General features: G+C 37.5%; 1 protein-coding gene and 1 long non-coding RNA gene across 8 annotated transcripts in view; both read left to right on the forward strand.

The window, feature by feature from the left end:
- ctnnd2a (catenin (cadherin-associated protein), delta 2a) overlaps window positions 1–26,055 on the forward strand; it is a 223,367-nt gene that overhangs the window by 52,300 nt on the left and 145,012 nt on the right. For all 7 annotated transcript variants that reach the window (XM_055037745.1, XM_055037749.1, XM_055037748.1 and 4 more), the window contains exon 3: window positions 5,812–5,924. In XM_055037745.1, the coding sequence (XP_054893720.1) occupies window positions 5,812–5,924 (113 nt within the window). The remainder of the gene's footprint in view (window positions 1–5,811; window positions 5,925–26,055) is intronic.
- On the forward strand, window positions 11,617–14,173 carry LOC129364844 (uncharacterized). The gene is made up of 3 exons (XR_008606478.1): window positions 11,617–13,083; window positions 13,185–13,342; window positions 13,809–14,173. It is a non-coding gene; the product is annotated as an uncharacterized LOC129364844 (long non-coding RNA).

The following is a 26,055-nucleotide window of genomic DNA, read 5'->3' on the forward strand; positions in this document are numbered from 1 at the left end:
CTCAGCTGTATAAACATGTTGCAATATCGTTGCAGGATAATTGCTCAATAATCACTTATTTTAATCTCTCATGACTTAAAAACTGGAAAGTGTCAAGTTAGCCCAATGTCTTCTATTTTTTTCTGTCGCTCTTAAATCTGTTAAATCTGCAGTGGAAATGAAAATCATCTGTATAATTTTGTTATGACAATTAAAAACAAAGACAAACAAAAACAAAGTGACATAAGTCTGAAGAAAATGACTTACCAGTTATTATTTCCCAATATGGGAGCAACAGAAAGCTCTGCTTCCTTTTACATGTTTTTTTTATTATTATTTTTTGTATTTATTCATTTGTTTTCTTATCTGAGCTCATTAGAGTTAATAAGACAGTCTAGTGTTTGTGCTCTGTCCCCTGTTTTGTATTGGTTCTTTAGCCTGAAAAGACTAAATCATAGATAATATATATCCATAACAGTTGCATCAACCCTGCAAAATTCAAATAATTAAAATCGATCAATTCATTTTGAATTGTGGAACGATAACAAACCGACATTTTATCTTCATTGCCCAATGTGACCAAAGAGATGACTGTAATCAGACAAAACAGCTCCACAGTGAGAAAAGAAAGAAATTGCGTACTAAAAGAGAGTTGATTTCATTTAGCCCACAGAACCCTTAAATAATTTAACATGGGAGAGATCTGTCAGAGTACTGCTGTGTTTGTGTGTTGAATATTTATAATGCATATAAAACTGTTATAGGTCAGTTGTTGGTGATCATATATCTCAAGTCTGGATAATGTTTTTTTATTATTATTATTTTTATGGCACTCTAGAATTGGAGATGCTTATTCTAGACATGACTTGTTTACCTATAATAAACTTTAAAAGAGATAGTAGAAGGTATATGTTTTTTTCTTTTTTTAACCACATCCATGCTACCTAAGTGTTTATGGGAGTGTTTGAAAGTTTCAGAAAATACAGAAGTCAGATAAACTACAACTTTGAAGCCCTTTTAAAAGATCTAGGCTGTCAAAGTAAAAGGGCAGTACATCACTGCTACATGTATGAGTTTTGTCTCTAGTGTGTAGCAGCGTGTTGTGAGAAAAGACAAGTGATCATATGTGTAACTGATGCAGAATAAAGCAAGATTGAGTTGTTCTTTGGTATGATCACTATTTTCATAATTTCAGCATTCATTGACAATAAAAAAATAATTTTTTTCTTTTTTTTGGTTTGAGATTATTGTCCACTTGCTATATTCATTCCAAAACCAGTTTTATTGAACGTTTGGGATCTTTAACTTGTTGCAGCACACATTTGTGTCCTACTTTCAACCTTTTAGGTTTTGACTTGAGAAGAAGTTGACGTCTTTGGAAATAATCCTTCGTCTTTAATTTTCCACCTACTTTGTGCCATGCATGAAGCTCTAATGTTGACAGGACAATCTTCTCTGGGTTGAAATCCTCTCTGATATATCCACATATAACTCTAGTCACAGTCAGTGATGTATCAGACAATAATTCTGCTTTAATAAGTTCAAACGCATAAGTGAAAATGGATAACATTCATTGTCACTATAAGTAAATGTGACCTCCTGAGTGATACTTTAAACAACTTATATATTTTTTGTTATTATTATTATTATTATTATTATTCTTTAAGTTGTCAGGCTAAATTTGGAATATAGATTATTTTCTAACTTTTTTTTGCAAAGGTAAAACCTGTGCTCTCAATGCTCATGCTTTATGTAGAAATTCATCACTGAATACAACATATCTAATGCAGTGTTTATGCTATTGCCTTTGATAGCATGCAAAATGATACAAATATGGAGTTTTTATGTTTTCGCCAAGCCCAATCTCTCTTAATGGACTCATTCGATCAAATATGTACTGTTTGTCAGTGTTGTGGCTCACATACTGTAGAGCATGTAAAGCAAGTAGTGGAGGGAATGCTATCACACAAGGAATAGATGAGCAGCATGTCTACATTATTTTGCGTGATAATGCAAGAAATATAAAAAAGTGATGGATGAGAGCTTTCAGAACAAGCTGCACGACAAACACTTCAGTTGGTATCGAGTCCTCTGTAAGCAGTGCACACCAAACATAGCTACTGACTGTATTCATTTTAAAAATGTGAATGTGGTGTTTAGTGTTCAAATAGCTGTTGTGTTATTAGCATGGAAAAAAAATGCATTCCCTATGTAACCCCTAAGGTAAGAATCATGTTGACATGCTATACTGTGTCTTCCAATAGCACCATAATTTTCTATTAACAAATCTGTATTATTGTTGTTTCCATAAACCCCTAAGATTTTCCCCTTATTTTCATAAAGTAGTTGGTTCTCTAAGTTCATCAAAACTTAAACTACTTTCTCCTTTTTTGGATACACGTGCAGAGAGATGCGTTAAAGTGGATCAGGTTTCCCTCCATTGGCCATCATTTCGTGTGGCATTCATCAGCAGTCGTCTTGGTCTCTGTTGGATTCTTTTCTCTTTTCTCTTTCTTTCCTGTCTTCCAGCGTTCCTTTTCAAAGCTCTACTCCTGATGGGGTTTTACATGCTCATTACAGTGACAGACAGGACAAACATAGCTGAAACGGTTCTCTGCTGAATCCTAAACTGACTTCATGAGCTTCAGTTGTTTTTTCAAAGCACCAAAGTTGATCCTCTAATTATTGTATTTTGAATTATCTTATTTATGAAGAAAACCTGAAAATAAGACCAAGTAGATAAAGGGAAATCAGCACTGAACATAATTTTTACAAGACAGTTTCTCTCTGCATATTTTCTGTGAGGAAGATGATGTCTGAGATTTTGCATATATTTCCTGTCTATGGAGTATAGTGCAATTCCCTCCACTTTTCACTCTTCTAAGGTTGGATCAAAGGAGTGAAAATGCTTTATTTATTTACTCTGAGAATTGCTCCGTGTGATCTCAAGAAAAACTCTGAGATAATCTAGACCTGGAAGAAACAGCATTTATATACATCATTGGACTCCAAATTGTTTCAACATGGATTTATAACCCATTAATAACCGATGGGCAGCAAGAGAAGCTCCTCAAAATTCATTGCTGATGTTTTTGCTTTTGGGATAGTCTAAGTCATTCATGCACTTGCATCTTTCAGACCGACCTAAAAGTTGAGAGCATTTTTTCTTTTTTTTTCTTTTTTTCATTCCAAAGTTATATGATAATTCTCTGCACTGCATTGTATAATTAATAGATGAGCAGAAGCCTTGTGAGAGTGATCCAGGTTAGTGAATAGACGAGGGCTGTGGAAGGGGAGTTTGGACTCGAAGTATAATGTTTGGGTTTGATCGGGTTCTGCGGTAAGACCTGTGCAACATTGAAATGTTATATTATTTGTTTTAAGAGAAACATAAATATGTATTTATTTAATTCAGGGATTGAATATGAGTTGGTAAAGTCCCAACTCGTTCATTGTGGGCCTGCCGAAGTGTGATTTGTGTATCATATAATAATTTTAATATTGATCAATTTCATTAATATTCACTATTTCAAAATTGTCAACTTCTCAGACTGTCTGACCATCTAGAAGACCTGCTGCTATGTGAGAAAAACTAAAGTAAATAATAATAATTTTTAGAAATCCTGCGAAATACTCGATACAAATTAAATTTTGTATGCTTCAGACAGTACTTATTGAGCATATATTACATATTTCCAGTTTCATACAAGCCCTCATAATTCTAGAGGTGATGTAAAAGGGTGTCTTGGTAAAATTGTATATCAGTGTTCAACAATTTTTACTCCTCAAATTTTTACTGCTCAAAAAAACCCAAAAGCTATGTGTTCAATTATGGGGTAATATTTGTTTGCTTCCTTGACAAAGCCTACATCAAGATGCTACAGGCAAAGGAGTCCATTCATTTCTTGAGCCCTGGATTTAGGAGGGGTAGTGTAGTTTTGGTTGCAGCTATAAAGTAAAGGATTTTTCTTTACTATCCTGAAAAGTGTATCACATTTTCCCAACTTGTTTGTATTTATTGTAAAAACCTAGAAATTATTTTATGCTAATTATGCTCATTACTGACGAATGAGCATAAAATACAGCAGATCTAACAATAAAATTGGCATTTTTTCTTGTCAGGTTCATGACTAAGGCATTAGCCATGTGCCGTTTATCAACCTTTTCTTGTTTAAAGTGTTCAAAATTAATAAAATCTTTGAAGAAAGGTTATGTAACATTGAACAATGAAAAACCTGTCCACAATGTCACTCACCTTTTCCAGACATCACTTTGTTGCCTTAGAAGCCAGAAAATACATTTGGTCATTGAAGCATTAAAACTAATCGATTAGCATAATGTCACTCTGGGTTTAGGGATTTACATTTTTACACCTTGAGGATTTAAATAATTTGTAACTGCTGCAAACGAGGTGACAACACAGTGTGCTATGAAAAGCAGAACCGAGCTTTGAAGTGAGGCAGCTCTTTGTAAAACAAAACTGTAATTCACAAGTGGATGTCCTAAGGGTGTAATAGAAACTCCCTGACTCCCTCACTTTAAAGACAAGCAAGTGTTGATAAAACCTGTTTCTTTGTTCACATATCTGAGATTTATCTTACTGTGGTTTGAAGATATAAAATTTATACAAGAGTACCTGACAGGAAGAATACCAATAAACAAAGGAAGGCACAAAGAAAGGCAGAATGAATTGTAATAGAATTTGTGTCACTAGTATTGTCATGGGATGAGACATTGCTTTTAATTAGTTTCTGTTTTGCTGTATATCACATGAGCAGTGAACTAATGAGCTTATTGCACCATTATATATACAAGTAGTCGACACTGGAGTTTTAATAACAATAATAATAAAATAAAAACATAAAAAAACAGGTATAGATTTGAACGAAAATCAGATAAAAGGGGAGTGTGCATATTTATGACTGAGCTTTTTCTGAAAGCATGTGCAAAATAGATGTATGGAAGAGACGGAGAGGGAGATGAATTGCATTGTGCTGTGTTTTGTTGTGGGTGGGGGTGCGATTGAAGTTGGAAACCCAAGATAGCGACTGGGAATCAGCTCACTCAGAGCTTCAAATGACTTTGAGATAACCAATCAAACCAGCATTCACTCTCTCTTCTTCTTGTTCCAACTCTCTTTCTCTTCTCAGGGTTTTCACACATGTGCTCAGATACTATACAGAGCATCTCTAACATGGTACCATTTTTGCATTCTTGATCAACCGCCACACTGTTATTAACTACAACACATGCTTGTGCACACACACACTTATGAATTTATCTGGGGTTCAGGGTGAAAATGACCTTTTTCACAGTCAATTCAATGAATAAATCCATCTGTCAGCAAATGCCAGTTCATTTGGTCTTAAGTTCCATCACACATTTTATATATATATATATATATATATATATATATATATATATATATATATATATATATATATATATAAGGACCAGAGGATATTCTATCATAAAAGTCATAAACTTTGTAAGTGAAAGTAGTGGAGGACAATAAATGAACAATTGACGTAGACAATTACCAAATTTGACTGATGTGAAACACATATCATGTTTAGCCACATTGTCCAGCCCAAAGTGAAAGTTGTTGTTTCTCACTGTGGAAATTAGGGAAATGGATGTATGGATGTCACAATACTGTCTTGTAATATATAGTATTGTTTTTTGTGCTATTTTGCTCTTTCTCCCTTTTACACTTCAAATACAAGTTGAGTATTTCCACCTAAATATGTGAGTTATTTACATACACACCCTAGCATGCCTTAAATACTATTGATTACTGAAACTCAGACTGTGTATCTTTTATCTCACCAGGAGCTTCAGTTTGAACGTCTGACCAGAGAACTTGAAGCTGAACGTCAGATTGTTGCCACCCAGCTGGAGAGATGCAAGCTGGGATCGGATGCAGGCAGCATGAGCAGCATCAGGTAACAAAGAAAAAGGGCTTTGTGTGTCTGTGTGTCTCTGGCAGTGTGATGCTTTGTGATAATTAAGTGAATAGCAGTTTTTGTATAACTTGGAGAAAGATCAGATCGTATGAGGACAGTTTGCTGCTGTTCCCCTCAGGCTGTAGTTAAAATACAGATGAGGACTTTGATTTATGAGTCAGGTGTTGGTGCTTTCAAAGAGCATCCATTTTATTTATTTATTTTTTTGCTATTACCATTGAAACTGTGCTGATGACTCTGATATACTTTTGGAAAATTATTACACATATTTTGTTATATTACTGTTATAAAACATTTCTAAATGTATACAGCATCTTCTTCAAGATCTTTTTTGCATTGCAGCAGCCCCTCTTTGTAAGAGTTCTCAAAATTCAAACCCAACAGTGTCGGATAACTAACATGCTTACATCCCCCATATCTTATCGGCAATGCGTCATAAACCATTACCCAGCCAGCACGCATGAGTGGGCCCCACTTGTGTTTGATGTGGGCTACATGGGTAATGAGTGGGCATGGGTTTTTTATCTGGGCAAACTGCATGGGACACATATGGTTAACTTAAATGAGACCATATGGGCTGGCCCATATGGGCTAAATGCATGGGCCCTATTCAGCAACTAGGTGGGCTATCTGGGATGGGATAGTACTGGGCAACACTATATGGGGCCCATGTGGTTTCAGTATCATGGGCCCAACATGGGAAGCCCATGTGGGCAGACCACATTGAACCACATGACATCAGCATGGGCTGACCATATATGGGTTAGACCTGGGTGTGGATATGTAGGCCCCAGTCCTTTTTAAGTGGGCTATCTGGGAATGGGATAGAAACGGGCAACACTATATGGGGCCTATGTGGTTTCAGTATCATGGGCCCAACATGGGAAGCCAATGTGGGCAGACCACATTGAACCCACATGACATCAGCATGGGCTGACATATATGGGTTAGACCTGGGTGTGGATATGTAGGCCCCAGTCCTTTTTAAGTGGGCTATCTGGGAATGGGACAGAAACGGGCAACACTATATGGGGCCCATGTGGTTTCAGTATTATGGGCCCAACATGGGAAGCCCATGTGGGCAGACCACATTGAACCCACATGACATCAGCATGGGCTGACCATATATGGGTTAGACCTGGGTGTGGATATGTAGGCCCCAGTCCTTTTTTAAGTGGGCTATCTGGGAATGGGATAGTACTGGGCAACACTATATGGGGCCCATGTGGTTGTAGTATCATGGGCCCAACATGGGAAGCCCATGTGGGCTGACCACATTGAACCCACATGATCAGCATGGGCTGACCATATATGGGTTAGACCTGGGTGTGGATATGTGGGCCCCAGTCCTTTTTTAAGTGGGCTATCTGGGAATGGGATAGTACTGGGCAACAGTATGTGGGGCCCATGTGGTTCTAGTATCATGGGCCCAACATGGGAAGCCCATGTGGGCTGACCACATTGAACCCACATGACATCAGCATGGGCTGACCATATATGGGTTAGACCTGGGTGTGGATATGTAGGCCCCAGTCCTTTTTTAAGTGGGCTATCTGGGAATGGGATAGTACTGGGCAACACTATATGGGGCCCATGTGGTTCTAGTATCATGGGCCCAACATGGGAAGCCCATGTGGGCTGACCACATTGAACCCACATGACATCAGCATGGGGCTGACCATATATGGGTTAGACCTGGGTGTGGATATGTGGGCCCAGTCCTTTTTTTAAGTGGGCTATCTGGGAATGGGATAGTACTGGGCAACAGTATGTGGGGCCCATGTGGTTCTAGTATCATGGGCCCAACATGGGAAGCCCATGTGGGCTGACCACATTGAACCCACATGACATCAGCATGGGCTGACCATATATGGGTTAGACCTGGGTGTGGATATGTAGGCCCCAGTCCTTTTTTAAGTGGGCTATCTGGGAATGGGATAGTACTGGGCAACAGTATGTGGGGCCCATGTGGTTCTAGTTTCATGGGCCCAACATGGGAAGCCCATGTGGGCTGACCACACTGAACCCACTGTGGGTTCAGTGTGGTCAGTACATATCCACGCCCAGGTTGGACCTGGGTGTGGATATGTAGACCCCAGTCCTTTTTTAAGTGGGCTAACTGGGAATGGGATAGAACTGGGCAAAACTATGTGGGGCCCATGTGGTTTCAGTATCATGGGCCCAACATGGGGAGACCATGTGGGCTGACCACACTGAACCCACATGACATGAGCATGGGCTCATGTCATGGGCCCAACATGGGGAGACCATGTGGGCTGACCACACTGAACCCACTGTGGGTTCAGTGTGGTCAGTACATATCCACGCCCAGGTTGGACCTGGGTGTGGATATGTAGACCCCAGTCCTTTTTTAAGTGGGCTAAATGAGACAAAATTGTAGAACAATTTGTACAGGGGTTGGACAATGAAACTGAAACACCTCTCATTTTACTGTGGGAGGTTTCATGCCTGAATTGGACTAGCCTGGTGGCCAATCTTCATGAATTGCACATTGCAACAGTAAGAGCAGAGTGTGAAGGTCCAATTAGCAGGGTAAGAGCACAGTTTTGCTCAAAATATTGCAATGCACATAACATTATTTGGGACATACTGGAGTTCAAAAGAGGGCAAATTGTTCACCAAGACAGCAAGTCTTTGTGATTATCAAGAGCCACAGTATCCAGGGTAATGTCAGCATACCACCAAGAATGACGAACCACATCTAACAGGATTAACTGTGGATGCAAGACGAAGCTGTCTTAAAGAGATGTTTGGGTGCTAACCCGGATTGTATCCCAAAAACATAAAACCACGGTGCCCAAATCACGGTAGAATTAAATGTGCACCTCAACTCTCCTGTTTCCACCAAAACTGTCCGTCGGGAGCTCCACATGGTCAATATACACAGCCGGGCTGCTATAGCCAAACTTTTGGTCACTCGTATCAATGCCAAACGTCGGTTTCAATGGTGCAAGGAGCGAAAATCTTGTGTGGACAATGTGAAACATGTATTGTTCTCTGATGAGTCTACCTTTACTGTTTTCCCCACATCCGGGAGAGTTATGGTGTGGAGAAGCCCCAAAGATGCATTCCAGCCAGAGTGTTGTATGCCAGAGTGAAGCATGGGGGTGGATCATTGATGGTGTGGGCTGCCATATCATGGCATTCCCTTGGCCCCATACTTGTCCAAGACGAATTGATGCTGTATTGGCCTCAAAAGGAGGCCCTACACCACGCTAATAAGTTATTGTGGTCTAAAACCAGGTGTTTCAGTTTCATTGTCCAACCCCTGTAGTTAACCTGTCACTTTCAAAATTTTGACTGTATGTCAAAGCAAAAGCTGCAAGAGCAAGATTCTCAAAACTTGGAAAGAATTACCCGAGATGTCAGCTTTATAGTCTTTGCCAAGGCAATTGTTACTCAGCTGGCCTCTAATGGAGTTGATGTAAGGTAAATTGTAGAATTTAATTTTTTCCTTGTAGGAAACCTCGACGATAGTAAAGGTTGGTGACCTTGACCATTGTCGAGGTCTCCAGGACGAAGGTGACCTCGTCTTGGAGATCACCCAAGGATATATTTTGCTGATAGAACAGAACATCCATGTCTTCCTAATGTTTGAACCTAAAACATGTTCACTGTGTGATATCTATGCCTGGCTCATTTACAAACACTAGGCTTCCAGAGGACCAGGATATTAAAACATTAAAAATAATTCTACAATGCTTTATTTTTTTAAACCAGTTCAGTATTGCTCTAGCCACACTTTGAACCCTTAACATTTTTTCATGTTATTATTTTATGCTAGAACAGTCCAGTCCAGTCTCCAAGCCAGTACGCATGAGTGGGCCCCCCTTGGGTTTGTAGTAGGCCATATGGGTAATGAGTGGTCATGGGTTTTATCTGGGCAAACCTCATGGGACACATATGGTTAACTAAAATGGGACCCCTATGGGCTGGCCCATTTGGGCTAAATGTATGGGCCCTATTCAGCAACAATGTGGGCTAACTGGAAATGGGACAGAAATGGGCAACACTATTTGGGGCCCATGTGGTTTCAGTATCATGGGCCCCACATGAGAAGCCCAATGTGGGCTGTCCACATTAAACTAACATGACATGAGCATGGGCTAACCATACATGGGTTGGACCTGGGCAGGAAAATGTAGCCCCTAGTACTTTTTTTCATGGTCTAAATGGGACAAAATTGTAGAACATTTTAATCGACAATGTGGTTACCCTGTCACTTTCAAACTTTTCACTGTATGTCAAAGCAAAAGCCAGTTCAGTATTGCTCTTGCTACACTTTGAACCCCTAACTTTTTTTTCATTTTATTATTGCAGTCTGAATGTCTTAAAACATTTTTTTGAAATAATCTGTTTGAAATATATACGTAAACTCATATTCTGGTGCTTACTCAAAATTAAGCACAGAGTGGTCATGGTTGAGCTTAGTCCTTGTTTTATTTTTAATAATAATAACTTTTTATTTTATTTTTATTATTATTTTTTATCAATTGGATGTTTAGACATCCATAGAGTTTACTGCAGCCTGTTCGCAGCAAGATTAAAATTTTTATTTGGACAAATAGTTCAGATCAGACCATTGTGAAAAATATCACAAAATGTTTAGAAAATAAACAAAACTCATTAGCAAGTGAGAGACAAGAGTAAAATTTTGAGCATCTGTTTTTTCATATATTTGCAAACATTTTCCAAGTCATCAGTATAAATAAAAATAAAAAATAAAAAAACGTAACATTTCTGTTAATGATTCATTTGGTTCCAATTACCTTTTTGTTCATTGTTTGCTCTGAGGCACCGTTGCCAATAAAGGTTGGTGAATTGAAGTACCGGTAGGCACTTTACACATCCACTGAAGAAAATAGTTCCAAAACATATTTGAATAAGGAGGACAACGAAATGTATTTATTTACATTGAGAACTTTTGCTACATCGGTTTTACATTTGTTAAACCGATGTAGCACTCTCAAAAATTAATCTTGTGTTTCTTGGAAAACGTAAAATGACCCGCGGATGGATATGCGGTTTCAAAATCAAGCCTGTTCTCTTCATCAGTCCGTTGGCGCGGAGTCTGCCTGTTGGCTGATCTACGAAAGAATCTGTAAGTACATTTCTTCTGTTTTACCTAGTACCAAATTTTAGGGAGAGATTTTAAATCGCTTGTTAAAAAAATTGTTGCTCGTAACAAATCGGACGACAGTATCCCAAAAGAGACTTAATTGTTATTGTTTTTTTGCTTTTCTTTAGGGTGATACTTTTTCTGATATTGCTAACACACACAGCTACACACAATAAGCAGATTTTAGTGCAGACCGATTTCAAACGCAGCGTTGTGGGCCAAACCATTTTCAAATACCGCCGCCATTCTATTTGTTGAGCTGCCATTGGTTCATTTGAGCGCCAACGAGGCAGAATGAAATCGGTTCACTGAAGAATCTATGTTGCTAGCAGAGGTTGTTACAAAGTGTCTGGACACAATAAAACCATTTGTATGATTTAAAAAGAGTAACTATTGTGCTTTCATTCTATGTACTTGGGCTTTTAATAATCTTTCTCACAGTCACATCAGCATGCATGGGTGGGTCTCATGTATGGATTCAGGCTGGTTTGGCTGGGACCGATGCAAGATTATTATTCTCGTTTTTTTCAATAAAACTGCATTGAATCGTTTAGCTTTGGGCTATATAGGTAATGATAAGAGGGCATGGGTTTTATCTGGGCCAACTGCGTGAGGCTCAAAAGGTTAACCGAAATGGGACTCATATTGTTGGCTCAATTGGGTTAAATGTATGGGCCCAATTCAGCATTAACGTGGGCTAACTGGGCATGGGACAGAAATGGGAACACTATATGGGGCCCATGTGGTTTCAGTATATTGGGCCTAAAAGGTTTTTTGTAAATAGGATGAAGGCATTGTAGTTCATATTTTTAAATTATTTTTTTAATTGTTGTGTGACACTTTAAAGCGTTTTGTTATGTCATAGTTTATTTCAATCTGCCGCTATTGTGTTGGTCTAGAGTAGTCATCAGTGTCAGGGTTCCTGTGTGTGTATGTGAGTGTCGCATCTTATTTCAGCGAGGATCTTTGTGAGGAGCCCGTGGAGCTTGGCACAGGTAGAGGAGCAGCAGAATCTTCAGTCTACGCTAGATTGACTGAAGATTCTACTGGTGTATGCTAGATGGTTGCATACACCGGTAGTCACTCTGGCCTCTCCTGTTGTGAACAGTTTTCTGAGAACGTTTCTGTGTCTACTAGAAGTCACCTGGTCTCTGTGTTTGTTCGATCCTAGGGGTTTTGTCGCCTCATTCGAGAACTCACCAGTGAATACCTGCCTGCTCGCTCCGCCGATTCCACTGCCTCCACTCCACCCTTCGAGCTTCCAGCTCTCTTCCATTCCCACCTCGCATTTACCTTCGGAACCGCTGCACACCCTCTCTCAGGAACCTGGCATCTCACACCCACGCCTCGAAAGACCCGCACCGAAGTAAGCCTGTTCCTGTTTCCCCTCCGATCACTCATTCTAAGCCCGTCATAACTAAGTTCTCGTTTCAGGCCAACCTGGTCGAGTGGTCCTCACCCTTCCGCTGATGTCCGGGAAATAGATTTTATTTTGTCCTGTTGTAAATAAATCACTCACTCATCCCTATCCAACGTGTGGTTACTGCATGTGGGTCCGTAAATTGAAACCCATCATGTCAATCAGTGGCCAAGCCTGAAACAAATATTGAAAGATGAAGAAATTCTTTTTGATATTTTTGCAATATTTAGCTAGCAGTTATGTGAAATGTACTTATATTTAATTGTAGCTCTAATTTTTTTATATGTACAATGTTTTAGGCTTTATTAGTTACATTTATAGTGATTTTCTAAACTTCTCTTAAGAGTAATACTACTGTCTTAGTCCTGTCACGTTAACAAAGAAATTAGGATAATTGCAAAACTGTTCAGTGTTTACAATATAAGGCTTCAGTAGTTAATCTATACAAAGGCTGTTTTGCCTTAATTTTTTTATTTTTTTGAAAAGTCTAAATGTTATATTGCACTAATAAAATATATATTTTTGCAGGCTTCAAGAGGATCAGCGTGTGAAGATCACTTTATAATGATTTGAAAAAGGTAGATTAATATGTTAGTAAAATTAAGCACATAAGAGTGATATAATAACAAACTGATGAACAAAAACAAAATGTTGTCCTGTTATTGTCATTGTACTTAAGGTTGCCATGGCTACAGAAATTGGAGGAGCATCCTTAGATGACACAATACAACCAGCTGTGCGATTCCTCATGTCCCATGAACTGGAAGTCCAGTTCAACCTTTTTGGCCAACATTGGAAACAAGCTCTTGGACCTGCGTCTCTTTGATGTTTTGCATGGTAAATATCAGTTTTTATTGTCAGAGTAACTTTTTTTTTTCACTTTTCTTTCTTAAACATATGTTAATTTATTTTGGTTGTTTTATGCTTTTGTTTGTTATTTTTAGTAATGTTTTTAGGTTAAAAATTGAGTCTTCAATTTTTGGTTTTATTTGAACAGTATTCTTTCACTGTTGTTAAGAACTTAAAAATTTGAAGGTAATATTGTTTGCATTTCAAACAATATTAAAATAACCACAAAACCACGATAGAACCTAGTAGTTGATTTATATAGATGGATATATTTTAAATTTACAGTAAGAATATAGTTTCTGTACATAATAATGATGACTCAAGAGTCCTTTTGATTATGGCATATCTCTGCAAGCATTTTTGCCCCATGAAGGGGGAGATGCAAATCTCATGAATGTTACATTGTGCTAAAATGAAACACTAATACAATTTCTACCTTTGCTTGTTATTTCAGGGGACTTAAAAGAAATTATCCATCTACAGAATCACACAAGCATACAGCAAAGACTCTCGAAGTGGTTTACTGGAGCCCGAGTGGAAGTGGAAATAGACTAGAGAGACTGCCAGTTCAAACTCAGGTTGGGGAGGTCTTTCAAGATGGACAGTTTCAGTAAAGTATGAGAGATTTCAAATTTAAGCATGCATATGGCATGTAGGTTATTTTTAAAAATGTTTAACAAAAATGTATTGTGAAAGATCTATATAGGTGTGTATATTCACATTGTGTGTATCAATGTGAATATACGTGTATAAAGTTATATAGATAGTATTTAGATGTATACATTTATAGACCTGTAGGAAAATATGTAGGTGTCTTTATTTGTGTGCATCGATAGATATATATTTATAGATCTGTTGTTATAGTAAACTAGCTTCTGTTATTTTCAAAGATGTCGTGAATAATTGCAGATTTCTTTTTGTGGCACCATTCCCTGAGTATTAATGAAGTTCTAATAATTGCTGTAGTGAGGTAAAAAATAACTCCTGACAATATTTTAAATTACTAAATAAAAGCCTTGAGCAAAATAAATTTTTCATCTCTTTTTTTTTATTTTTTATTTGAACACGTTTTAAGCTAGACTTTGGATTGTTGATCAAGATTGCATATCTATGAATGTAATTCACATCCAGGTTAGATGAGAATTGTTCCTACAGGATTAAGGCATCTGGGTCCCGCTGAAAACCCAGTCAGCACCCATTGAAATCAACCTGGGCAAACCCATGTGGGGCCACCATGGAAACCGTGGACAAACCCACTTGGTACCCATATTCTAGCCCAGTTCAGACCCAATTGGGACCCACGTAAATATTCTTAACAGCACCCTAGTGGGCCACAGATGGGCCTCATGTGAGTTAACCATGTGGGACCCACTGAAAACCCAGTTAGCACCCATTAAAATCTACTTGGGCAAACCCATGTGGGGCCACCATGGAAACCGTGGACAAACCCTTTTGGGACCCATATTGCCTGCCCACTTATATCCCATATGGGGCCCACCTAGGTGTGCTGGCTGGGTATTTGCTCAAACGCTAACTGAACTGAAATAATAGTTAAAATGATTTCTGGCATCTTTAAGATTTCTTATGCCACACAAATGATAAACCGTATGAAACACACTGTATATTTGATGGCTCTTTGTCAATCTTATCTTGCTCATCTTCATAATGTTTGAGAACTAACTATTGCAAAAGTGTCAGCAGCAGGGAATATTTCTAGTCCTGTGGTACTTAAATTTTATGTTCAAATCCAGTGCCTTGCACATGCAAATTAGACTTAGCAGTAAAACAACTCATCGCTTTAGCTGAGACTTTTGCCTCAAATGACCTTTTACTGACTGGCTGCTTAAAACTCAGGAAAATATCCTTCTTTGCTCTCTCTGGTTTGAGTTGTCGATCAATACCCCACTGCTTCTCTGCATATGAGCTTAACAAACTGGATGTGTTGCTCCTAGCCTCATCAGCATACTATTGCACAGTTTGCACAAAATTGTCACTCGTGTTATGACCTGGACCCCTAGACGGGTCGTAACAATTGTGAATACTTGCTCAATGGCAGGATTAAATTATAAACTGACCAAGTTGGAAATAAAAGGTGCCATTTTTGTTTCTGCATTCTTCAGAGAATAGTGCAGTGGCATAAGTGATGTGGGGTAGTCTCATTGTGAAGTACATTTAGATAGGCTAGATTGCAAAGTACTCTAAGTAATAGTTTAGAGTTTATTTTGCACAATTAAAACAGTTCAAAGACATTAAGAAAAAATATAATAGCAACATAAGTAGAGGCAAAAACCCAATGGGATTATATAAAACCTGCACCCAAATAGTATAAATTATGAAAATATTAAAATCCAACACTATAATGCTGGAGCAATTGATCATACACATGTAAAAACACAAATGGTACACATAAAAACACATTTACAAAGTATTAAAGGGAATTTGCATACAATTTGTAATAATAAAAAAGTGACTATCACAACTTTTTGAATGTGTGCAGTCTTAAATAAGACTGACTCATTTTTTCTTGTTTGTTTTTTTACATCACTGAATTAAATGACTAACTCTGGACATATTTAACGATTGCTCGACTGGCTGATGCCTGTACTCATCTGACACAAGTGAACCAGATGATTTAGATTTACTTTGTGAACTATTCCACCTCTACTAATTAATTGTGTGTTACTCATTTTGGACCTTTGTTTATCAAATAATGTGGTTCAGCCATCATCTGTTGTTGATGTTGATCTATGTATTGGATGTGCACAGTAAGATGTTGACATCCAATACATGATCTTTGCATATTTATTAATATTCAAAGATCAGAAGGTATTTTTTTAAACATATGAATGCATAAAAGCCACTTGGGCCTTTATTCATTCATCTGCTGTGGATGGCCTGGGGCTAGGAATCAGACTTAGGAGAGCTGCGTCGAGAACTGTGTCCTCTGTACTGTGCACTTCTACCACCGACTCACCCGGGGGTCAGTGGTCAAAACATTTTTAAACTGTGAAAATGTTGTGTAGTGTTCTGTATTGCAGAATCCCGTTGAATGTAAATAAATCAACATTGACTTTTTAAATAATCCAATACAGTATAAGGATTTTATTTTTCCAGCTCCATGGGGTATATCCCAACCCTAGGTTTGAACCTTAAAAAATGAATGCAAATGCATCAAAATAATGTGCAGAATATCACTCGTTTTATAAGCCATAAAGTTGTCATGACATATGGAGTTGTTGTAATGAGGCAATAACAAGAAGGCAATGACACGGCTATACTTCTCGAGGTTTAATCCCAAGTGTAGAAAAGCGCACACCTTCCACACAGATATATATTTATTAAGCATATTTTAGCACGACTGGCCTTTGTTCAGCAGTAATATGACAGGAAAGGAAGAGAGGACAGGACTCACACCCATAATGGCCGCATCGGTCTGTAGACTCTGTAAAAGGGGCGGCAGTTCTAACCACCGCGCCACATGACGACCCTCCATACATTTATTAAACGAAGAAAAAGCCAAATGAAAGCCAATTTAGATCTAGTTTTCTTTACAGTGACGATCATTTCTTCTGTGCTGAGATCCAAAATGTAATTGAAACACACCAACACACTGATTCTTCTATGTTTTAGTCATTTAGCATAGAGTCTTAGCTGTGCTTGGGACCAATGGTTGAAGTTGTTTGAGCCATCTCCAAATAAGCTGTGTGCGTTGGTCACATGAATTTGAAATTGACCTCAAAATACTTTGACATGTAGTGAATTTAAAAGCTAATTCACGAACCACAAGCTGCATAGGTAGTGTGGTTGCAAAATCATCAGCTCTCCACAACCATGCTTGATAGTTCGCAGGAGGTGATTTTGGTATCTTGTTAGTTTTCTCTGAATATGTTCCTATACACTATGATCAAACATTTTCAACTATTCCATAAATCCCAACATGCTTGGAATGTATGTTATCAAAAGAGATTTATAATTGGTTTGATTTAAGCCTTTTTTGCACTGTAAAGTCACTTCAAATGGCTCAATGTCAAACTGTTGTTTGACTTGAATTAGGGTGAATTTTCTTGGAAATCCACAAAAATAATACAACCTTGTTTTTACTTGGGAATAATTTTGATGGTTGAGTATAAAAGGCCATGTTAGTTAGATTTTGCTGTATTTTGTGTGATTTAGCGCTAAGCAAGATTGCTAAAGTTTGTTCTAGATTTGTAAACTAATTCCTGTTACTTTAAAAATGTTCTTACGATTGTATCTCCAGACAACTCTTGATTTGGAGTTGGGACACATGACAGTGTGCAGTTTGCAACTAACATGAATATCAACCAAAGAAATACTGAAAACCCCCTCTTACATAATAATATTAATCGACATATTAGCCACAGCCTCATAGCCCTTTAAATACCAGTTTCATGATAAATATGACCTTTGCACCACCGACATAATTTCCAGATAAAGAAAAGAAAGCTTTAGGCAAAAATGAGAAGCTTAGAGGAATGACTGGGGGAGGGATGAAGGAGAGAAGATGTATGTGACTTCAATGCTAATTTATTTTATGCCAGCAGCTCAAATGTTAAATCCGGTTTGACTAGACAACTATCCAGCATTATTTCTCACAAGCTTCGCTTCCTGTAAATAAAACTGGGTAAAAGTAAAGTTTGGTGGAAAGTTGTGATAAATTATTCACTCCTCTTGGGTTGCAGATGTGTCTACGCCTGTTTGTGTGTCTGTTTTTTGTGTTTGGCGAATTCTTCTGTCATGTCAAAGAGTGTGGTTCATATAAATTCAGCATGCTACTGACTCCCTCAGGCAGATTGTTGCATAAGTACACAAACCTGAGGAGGGCTGGGAAACTGCTCACAGTTGAATTTCCCTAACTCATTCTGTTTACTCTGTTTTCACCAGGTGATTCACCCTCCTTTGGTGTAGTAGCTTTAAAGAATATTTAAGTTTTATATCTGCCATTTACTTAGCTCATGGCTGTAGTATTTTAATTTATTCACAGATATGTATTGATGTTTTTCTGGTTCTATAGAATATTTTGTTGTAACTTGACCAATGTTTGATTAAAGTGAAATCAAAAATTTTTTAACAAAAAAATAACTAACTTCACCTCCTGAAACGTCCTCATAATGTAGGCTTCTGTCTTTATTTATTTTTAGAACCAGACATGTTTAGTGTTTTAGTTACACTGTCACATTTTCAGTCAATTCTTAACATAGTCATTTTTACTGACATTGTTTTGCTCAGAAGTAAATATTGGATTATGTACTTTTAAACTTTTTTTTAATATTATTATTTATTTTTAGCTTACTTGTTCAGCTCGGGAACTGGGCTGTCACTTGTGTTGTCAAATTCATCACACACCCTCAGGACTGCGTCCTGATGAAGAATAGTTAAAATGCTAGCAATTAAATTGCAGTGTTGAATTTGGTGAAAATTGGGTTTCTTTTAATAAATTAAGAATGTCTGCTGACTTAATAAAGCGCCTCAAAATCAGTTTTTCACCCTTGGACGTGTTTATGCATTATTAGTGAATTGCTATGGTTCCCCTCCTCTCTGCTTTGTGTCATTTCTGCTCTGAGCTAATTTGTTTTTGCATTTCTATGTGTATTTTTAACTGCTGCTTGACCCTGCATGCCCTCAGTTGGGTTCCACTCAATAAAGCATTTTAGACATATCAATGAAGTTCTCCTAAGACCAGAGGAAAAAAACAAAACAAACGCACTGTGGCGTAGAAACCAAAGGCAACACCGGTGAACATCTGTTCACACTGTGAACTGCTGGATTGTTGCACAACAATTTACAGGATGGTGGAACAAACTGGCACACAAGCAGACGTTCATGCAAACACACAGCATTAACCGTGGAGGTTCTAATCTATCATTTCTCCAACATTAGTGGTAAACAGCAGTCGGGTCAAGCACTGGCTCCTGCTGTTTTTTCTCTGTTAAATGCTGTGAAGTGCGAACTTTGTGGTCATGGCAAAAAATAAATACACCTATATGTGATTATATGGTCTAGTGTAACACATATAAATCAGTGATGATGCTTCATTCCAAGTGAGTTTCCTTGCACTAAAACTAATTAATCCTTGGTTGTAAATACGTTTTTTTTTTCTCAGTGCCTGAGTCAAGATCATTAATCAAATCTGAAGCTGGCCATTCAGTTAATGATGATGTGTGACTGTCAGCAGATTCACATACATTTTTGCTTAATGGGTAAATTTCATTGTTTTGTTTGCATATGCAATTTGCTGCAAACCGGAATAATATGTATTGCTAGAAGACGTGCAGTTTGAGATGAAGAAAACATGAAATAAACCCCATTTTTAACCATCTAAAACTGTAGCATAATGAGATACAATCTCATTATGCTACATTACCTTTGGGTTAAATAATTTTGTTTTCAATTGAATTGCAAACAATGTTGAACAAACAAATTTGATATTCAATAAAGTTGGTGATCATAAATGCTATGCGGTTGTTGTAGCTACGATACTATAACACCAGTACTACATTCTACTCTGTGCAGACACCCTACTGAATGGATGAGGATTTACTCTCCTCAAGTCTTTTCCTGGGAGTGACTGCAATGGCAGCTCTAGCTCTGTCTTCAGAGTAATTCAGCAAATAATTATCTGACAACTTGTGGGATCTTGTAAATTATGTAGAGTACTGAGGCATGTGTAGATTTCTATAGTGCTGTCCTTACAGGCACCCATTTACATATGCACAGAAAGCAGAGAGACTATTGGCATCTTACACCCAGAAAGGGTGGTATTTACATTGTCTGGAGTCACGACAATGTAAATACCCATTCTGCTCCGGGGTCATTCAGTAGCAGTATTTGAAAAGTGTTCTCTATTTGCTGTGAATTCTGGTCTCAAAATTTCTGAAGCATCTGTAAATGTTATTAAACAGTTTGAAGTGATTTACTTGTAACTGTTTCAGTATCATGACATGTTCAAAAGTTGGTATAAAACTATTAATATATATTATTGTTCTTCTGAATGGGGGTTGGGGGTGATATAGAACAACTCCTAAGCATTTTTTAAATGTTAAGGAAACATTGGAAATTGGTCTGTAATAAAAGTTCACCACAGGTAAAACCAAACAAGTTGTTAGATTGATTTGAAATGTGTTGATAAAATGCAAAACCTCCTTAAAATGTTTAATTTCTTAAATACCCTATACATGTTGATGGTTTAAAGGCCTTAATTGATGATAAATCAAATCAAAAGCAATTAGGGCTTTAGCTAAGGACTTCTATGCTTTCCTAAGACCAAGACTTGAGACGCTGACATTATGCTGGCTGAGGGAAAGGTTTAGTACTGTGTCGACTGGTAAAATTGCAAGGCAGTAAGATGCCAAAAGTACTTACAAAAAGTTAATATCTTTCAATGTCACATCATCTAGTTCATGTGTTTTCAACTCCAGTCTTCAAGGAAAAGTATTCTGCAACTTTTAGATTTTTCTGTGGTGAAACTCAGTTGAATAAATAGCTGAACCAATTCAGTATGCAGTCAAGTTTGCTGTATTTTTTTGAGAACATAATGAGTTTCATCAAATATAGAGACAAACAAGATACACTTTTTTTGTGTGTCTGCCATAACAAATATGAAAATGATATCTTTGTTTGTACCCTGTTATTTACAAGCTCTAACACATTGCTACCGAGCTGGTATATCAAATAGCTCTATGTGTGTGAATGTGTGTGTAAAGAGGAAACTGAGAGCAAGAAGGAGGATGTTGAGGTTTAAAGTTCAAGTCCTGAGGCACTAACAGCTTTCTGATTGTGTTGTTCAGGCTTAGACATCTGTCTAAAGAATAGCCAGGTAGGTCAGGGAGAGATAAAACCAGACTGTTTAAGACAGTGAATGTGTGTGTTTTTCTGTGCGTAGTCATCTCCGGGAGATGAACAATAAAAGGGAGAAATTAAGCAAAAGTTGTAAGGGTTCTAAATGTTTGCATGAATGTCAAATTAAATTGTAAATGTATTTATCATTTTTGCTTGACACATTAAACATTTTCCCACAAGCAAAATCTACCAGTAATATCAGGTGTTGATGTGTAGGGTGGACTGTGAAGGATACAGTAGATCTATCCTTCAAATCCAGAGAAAAGATGGTGCATTTGAAGAAACCCTTGAATATGAACAACCTTCGTTGCATCGTTGTGAGATAATCGGACTTTGGATTCTTCGGAATTTGGACACAGCCATTGTTGTTAATTAAAACAGCAAGTTCTTCCACATTAAAAACATTGTTCTACATCAATAACACCCCCATGTTTTATTGTAATGCATTATTACAGTTAAATAAGAGTATGTTGTACTATATTAACTGTACAGTTGTAGCTGAGTTGAAATCTGTTTAGAAACACTTTGAATCCATGCAAACAGTGATTCTTGTGTTGTGAATTTTGGTCTCGGTTTTTCTTTATGGACAGCTTTATGGCTTGATCATGTCATTATCACTTTATAATTTTGTTCCAGCTTTTCTTTTGTCAGTCCATCTTCCTCTTTTCTGCTACTAATATCCTATCCAATTACATTCCTTTATCCCACTGTACCTCACTCTTCTTTCCTGTGTTGGGTGATAATAGAAGGATCCATCACACCATTAGCTGCAGGCGGTTTTATAAGCTCAGCAAAATGCTGCAGAGAGAACTCAAATTATAGGCTGTGACATTATACCTTAAAATACGCCTTGTGTTTGGGCTTGAGTCTGTGCCCGCGTGTGAGAGAGAGAGAGTGATGATACTGCAAGTTATGCTCCCCCTTAATGACTGATGATGCATTTCCAAGAGGAGAGGAGAAAAAATGATGGCAGGTGGCAACATCTCTCACAGTGCTGTCACCCTCATTGTCTATCTATCTCACAGCCTTTCTCAGTGTTGTTTCAACTCTCCCCTCATCTATCTGTCATTTACTCCTAATTTGTGCCTTGGCTTTTTCCATATTAAAATATATAAGGAAAGTCCACCTATGTGACTTCCCTTACAAATATATCTGGTATCAATATTAGGTCAGGGTTCTCAATACGAACTGATCAGCTGATTCCTCTTTTGTGGCCTACTATATATAAGAACTTGTGCATTGCTGATTTAAAATAAAATCTTTAAAACAATACACTTATACAATTAAATTAAGTGGATAAGATATCAGAGGTCAAAATCAAATTTAGAAGCACATTTTAAATAAACTATATGCCATGGGATATAAAAAAATAACTTGAACTTCTAAAATGTACAATGTACTGCAATATTTAAACTTACCTTTCATACAAAAAGACTTGTGAAGGACATAGGGCTTTTATCAGAATTACGTTCTTAGGCTTTCCAAGTACCTACTTGGCTAATACAGATAAAAATATATTCTTGCTGAGGGATTAGGACCCAGTAGAGTAGTTATGCAATTGAGACAAAGCATACTTGATGATTGATGACCATTTGTAATGTACGGAGCCCCCTACGGGACATAGGGAATTGTTTTTCTTTTGCGTTCCCTCGCAAAACTTTTGCGTCCTTGCGAGGGAACGCAAAAGTATTGCTTTACCTTGCAAAAGGGGAACAGGACTATCAACAAAAACCTGAAAACTTTTATTACCTTTACTAATTGCTTATGCCACATATTGTGTATAATCTGTCTTAATAGAAGAATTGCACTGGGCCCATAAACAGGAAACGTTCAAGACTCTTTATAGATTTAATTTTTACCAACCAGCATCTAGTCAGTGTTTTGTGTGATCAATTTACAAAAACCCAAAATGTTGTGAACCAAGAAAAAATTGTGTATTCAGTAAGAAAAAATTGTGATGACACTTAATAAAACACTTATCTTGTGTAAAATGTGAAAAATTTTCAGCAGGAAAATAACATGTTTTATTTATTTGATGTCCACTGTATTGACATGCTTTATATTTCACTTTAAGCAGCTATAAACAGATAGCATGTGACAGAGCAATGGTGGGGAAAATGTTCAAAGGGGAAAGCACAGCACACTCCAATCAGGTGCTGAGCCTCCAGCCACAGTAGTCTGACAGCAACGCTGTGCTGCTCCAAAAACGCTCCAGCACATTTGAAGGTTGGCTCATTCATAATGAGCCAACTGCATTGAAAAGGCTTTGAGGTTTACTTTCTCAACTAAAAACATCTTAAAGCTACTTATTGTGAGTATGGAGGTATTCAAGTACTAACAATTGTGTTTGTTTTAAATCAGCTATTCTCTTTGCTGATGATAGAACTATATATAATCGCCTGTGTCTTAAACATGTGTTGGGGATGGAAACAAAGTCATAAACAACATCAGATCATTTCTTTTTTTCTTCTTTAGACTGGGACCATGCTAAATAAACGCTCTCTTCTCCTTTCTGCTCCATTTGTTATTTATATTTGTTCTTGAAGGTGTCAGCAGCTGGTGACTCTGTGTCAGCTGCAAGGAGACAGGGGCCTTCAGGGCCAGGAGCAGCGGCATATTTGTGTTGCTGTGCCCATGTGCATGTGTGTTTCTTCATGCTGAAGGGAATTGGGGGTATTTGGTTCATTAAACATGCAAATGCAAGCTTATCTTCCCCCAACACCAGATAGTGGTGAGAATAGATAAGAAACAAACCCTGCCAGAGTGGCAGACAGAGTACTCTCAGAGTGATGTGGGAAAAGAGAAAGATGCATTGAGACCAGAACCCAGATTAAAACGGAATGGAGAACTGAAGAAATATATGAAGATGACACCAGTGAACTTGGTTATATGGAGTAGGGGAGGTGGTGTCCCTGAAAACAAACTGTTTTTGTAATTCATTCATCAGACACCTGTAATCACATTCAACATGTCCATGCTTTGGTTTTTGAAATTGCTTAGAATAATTAAACTCTGTAAAAGTAAATGACAAATTATCCACTTATTGGATTACAGATTTATTTTGTGGGAATTTAGTATCATTCATATTTTATGTTGAGGTTACAGATCTTCTTTTAGTCAAATTACCTGCTTTTTAACCAGCTGTGCTTGTTTGTAATAAAAATGTTAGAGACTTCATGCTACACTATTGTTACACAGAATTCATTATATCAAACTCTCATTACAACTAAGGAGAGACAAAACAAGCCCTCCTACACTGTGGTTCTTCACGTCAGCACAAAAAAGTTCAGTTGTTGTATTGGATAGTAACTGTATGAGTTACAGACTACTATATGGATGAATTTATGCAATTTTTATAGATTCAGTGAGGAAGAGTAGATTAATTTTGTTTGTGTGAAATAGAAGTGGTAAGGTGCAGGGATAAGGCAGAAATGCGTGGAGAAGTCAGTGGGAGGTAAAAGGATGAACAAGACAAGAGGTTTGGAGAACAGGAGTTCAATGAGGCAGGTTATTGAGAGTGTTAAGGTTGTAGTGATGCCTGGGCAGCTGATGGTTTGTTAAACAATCAGAAAGCAGAAAAATCCTTCTGTGCCATCTACGCACTCACACAATGTACACGCATGTACAAACACAAATACAAATTATTAGACTTTAAAAACTAAACCTTCTTTTTCATAGAATTCCATCTTTAAATTTCATTTTGTAAAAACAACCTTTAATCACCTGTCCTTTCAAATAAAGCTTGCATCACTTGGTCTTGAAATTATTTAACCTGATTCATTTTTTAAATATTTTAATAAGAATTTGATGTTACAAACTTTTATTGCAGAAAAGTATCGTTTGTTTTACAGTCAATTATAATAATCCTTACAAAGACAAGCATCTTGAGTTAATATACTGTAGTCAAAGACCAGGAACAGAAGCAACAGAGTAAACTATTACAATTAAGCAAAATAAATGTGAGAAATATAGCATAAAAATAGATGAGATATAAGGATGAACGAAGTGTTAGTAATTTAGGAACTAAATTGGTCAAATTAGGCAGGTGTGTCAACTCAGGAACAACTGCAGAGCTGCAGGACATGAGGAACAACTTTCCCATGAGTGACAGACAAGATTGGGCATGTGGAGGAAAAAGGTAAAAAAAAAAAAGCAAAGGACAATGATACATCTTGATGATGAGAGGTTTTATTGTTCCTTTCCCCATAAGCTAAATAGGCTGTTAGGATGGGACTGTAGCTTTTCTGCATTGAATGCTTATGGGTGTTTTATTTAACGGTCTGTCTGTTTTCCATTTTTTACTAGTTTTGTTTTCAACTGGCCAGGGCAAAGCAGGATTAAATGAACTGGTTTCCACACATGTCAAACAGAAAAGGTTAAACTTTGTGATGCATTTCCAGATGACTTGTCAGGCTGCCTCATAGATTTTAACAATATCAAAAATCCGCTAAAAGGTCTGAGGGTGTTTGCAAGGTATTTAGATTTTTGTGAGTGTGCGCAAAACTTAGATGAGTTTAATATTATGGTGGGAGAGTACAGCAAAAACTGTGTGATACATGGGATGAGCGTGGATGAAACACCATATATGTTGCGTGGAGTTTCTGTGTCACTTAGTTATCAAGATTTTGAAGCGGGATTGATTACACTGTTATAGCTTGACTTGGACAACATCACATGTCTTTATGTCAACTCTTCGTTGTGAGACTGCTATGGTAGTTCTGCTCCACCTCTACTTTCACTGTAACTAATATGATCAGGCCATGCTCCCACACACAGATGCAACTACTGATTTATACGTACCAAAATGGTTCTTCACAGTTGGGTCACTTTTCCATGTTGAAGTC

The sequence above is a fragment of the Poeciliopsis prolifica genome, unplaced genomic scaffold, assembly GCF_027474105.1.
Source record: "Poeciliopsis prolifica strain line A6 unplaced genomic scaffold, Auburn_PproV2 SCAFFOLD012, whole genome shotgun sequence".
Taxonomy (NCBI): Eukaryota; Metazoa; Chordata; class Actinopteri; order Cyprinodontiformes; family Poeciliidae; genus Poeciliopsis; species Poeciliopsis prolifica.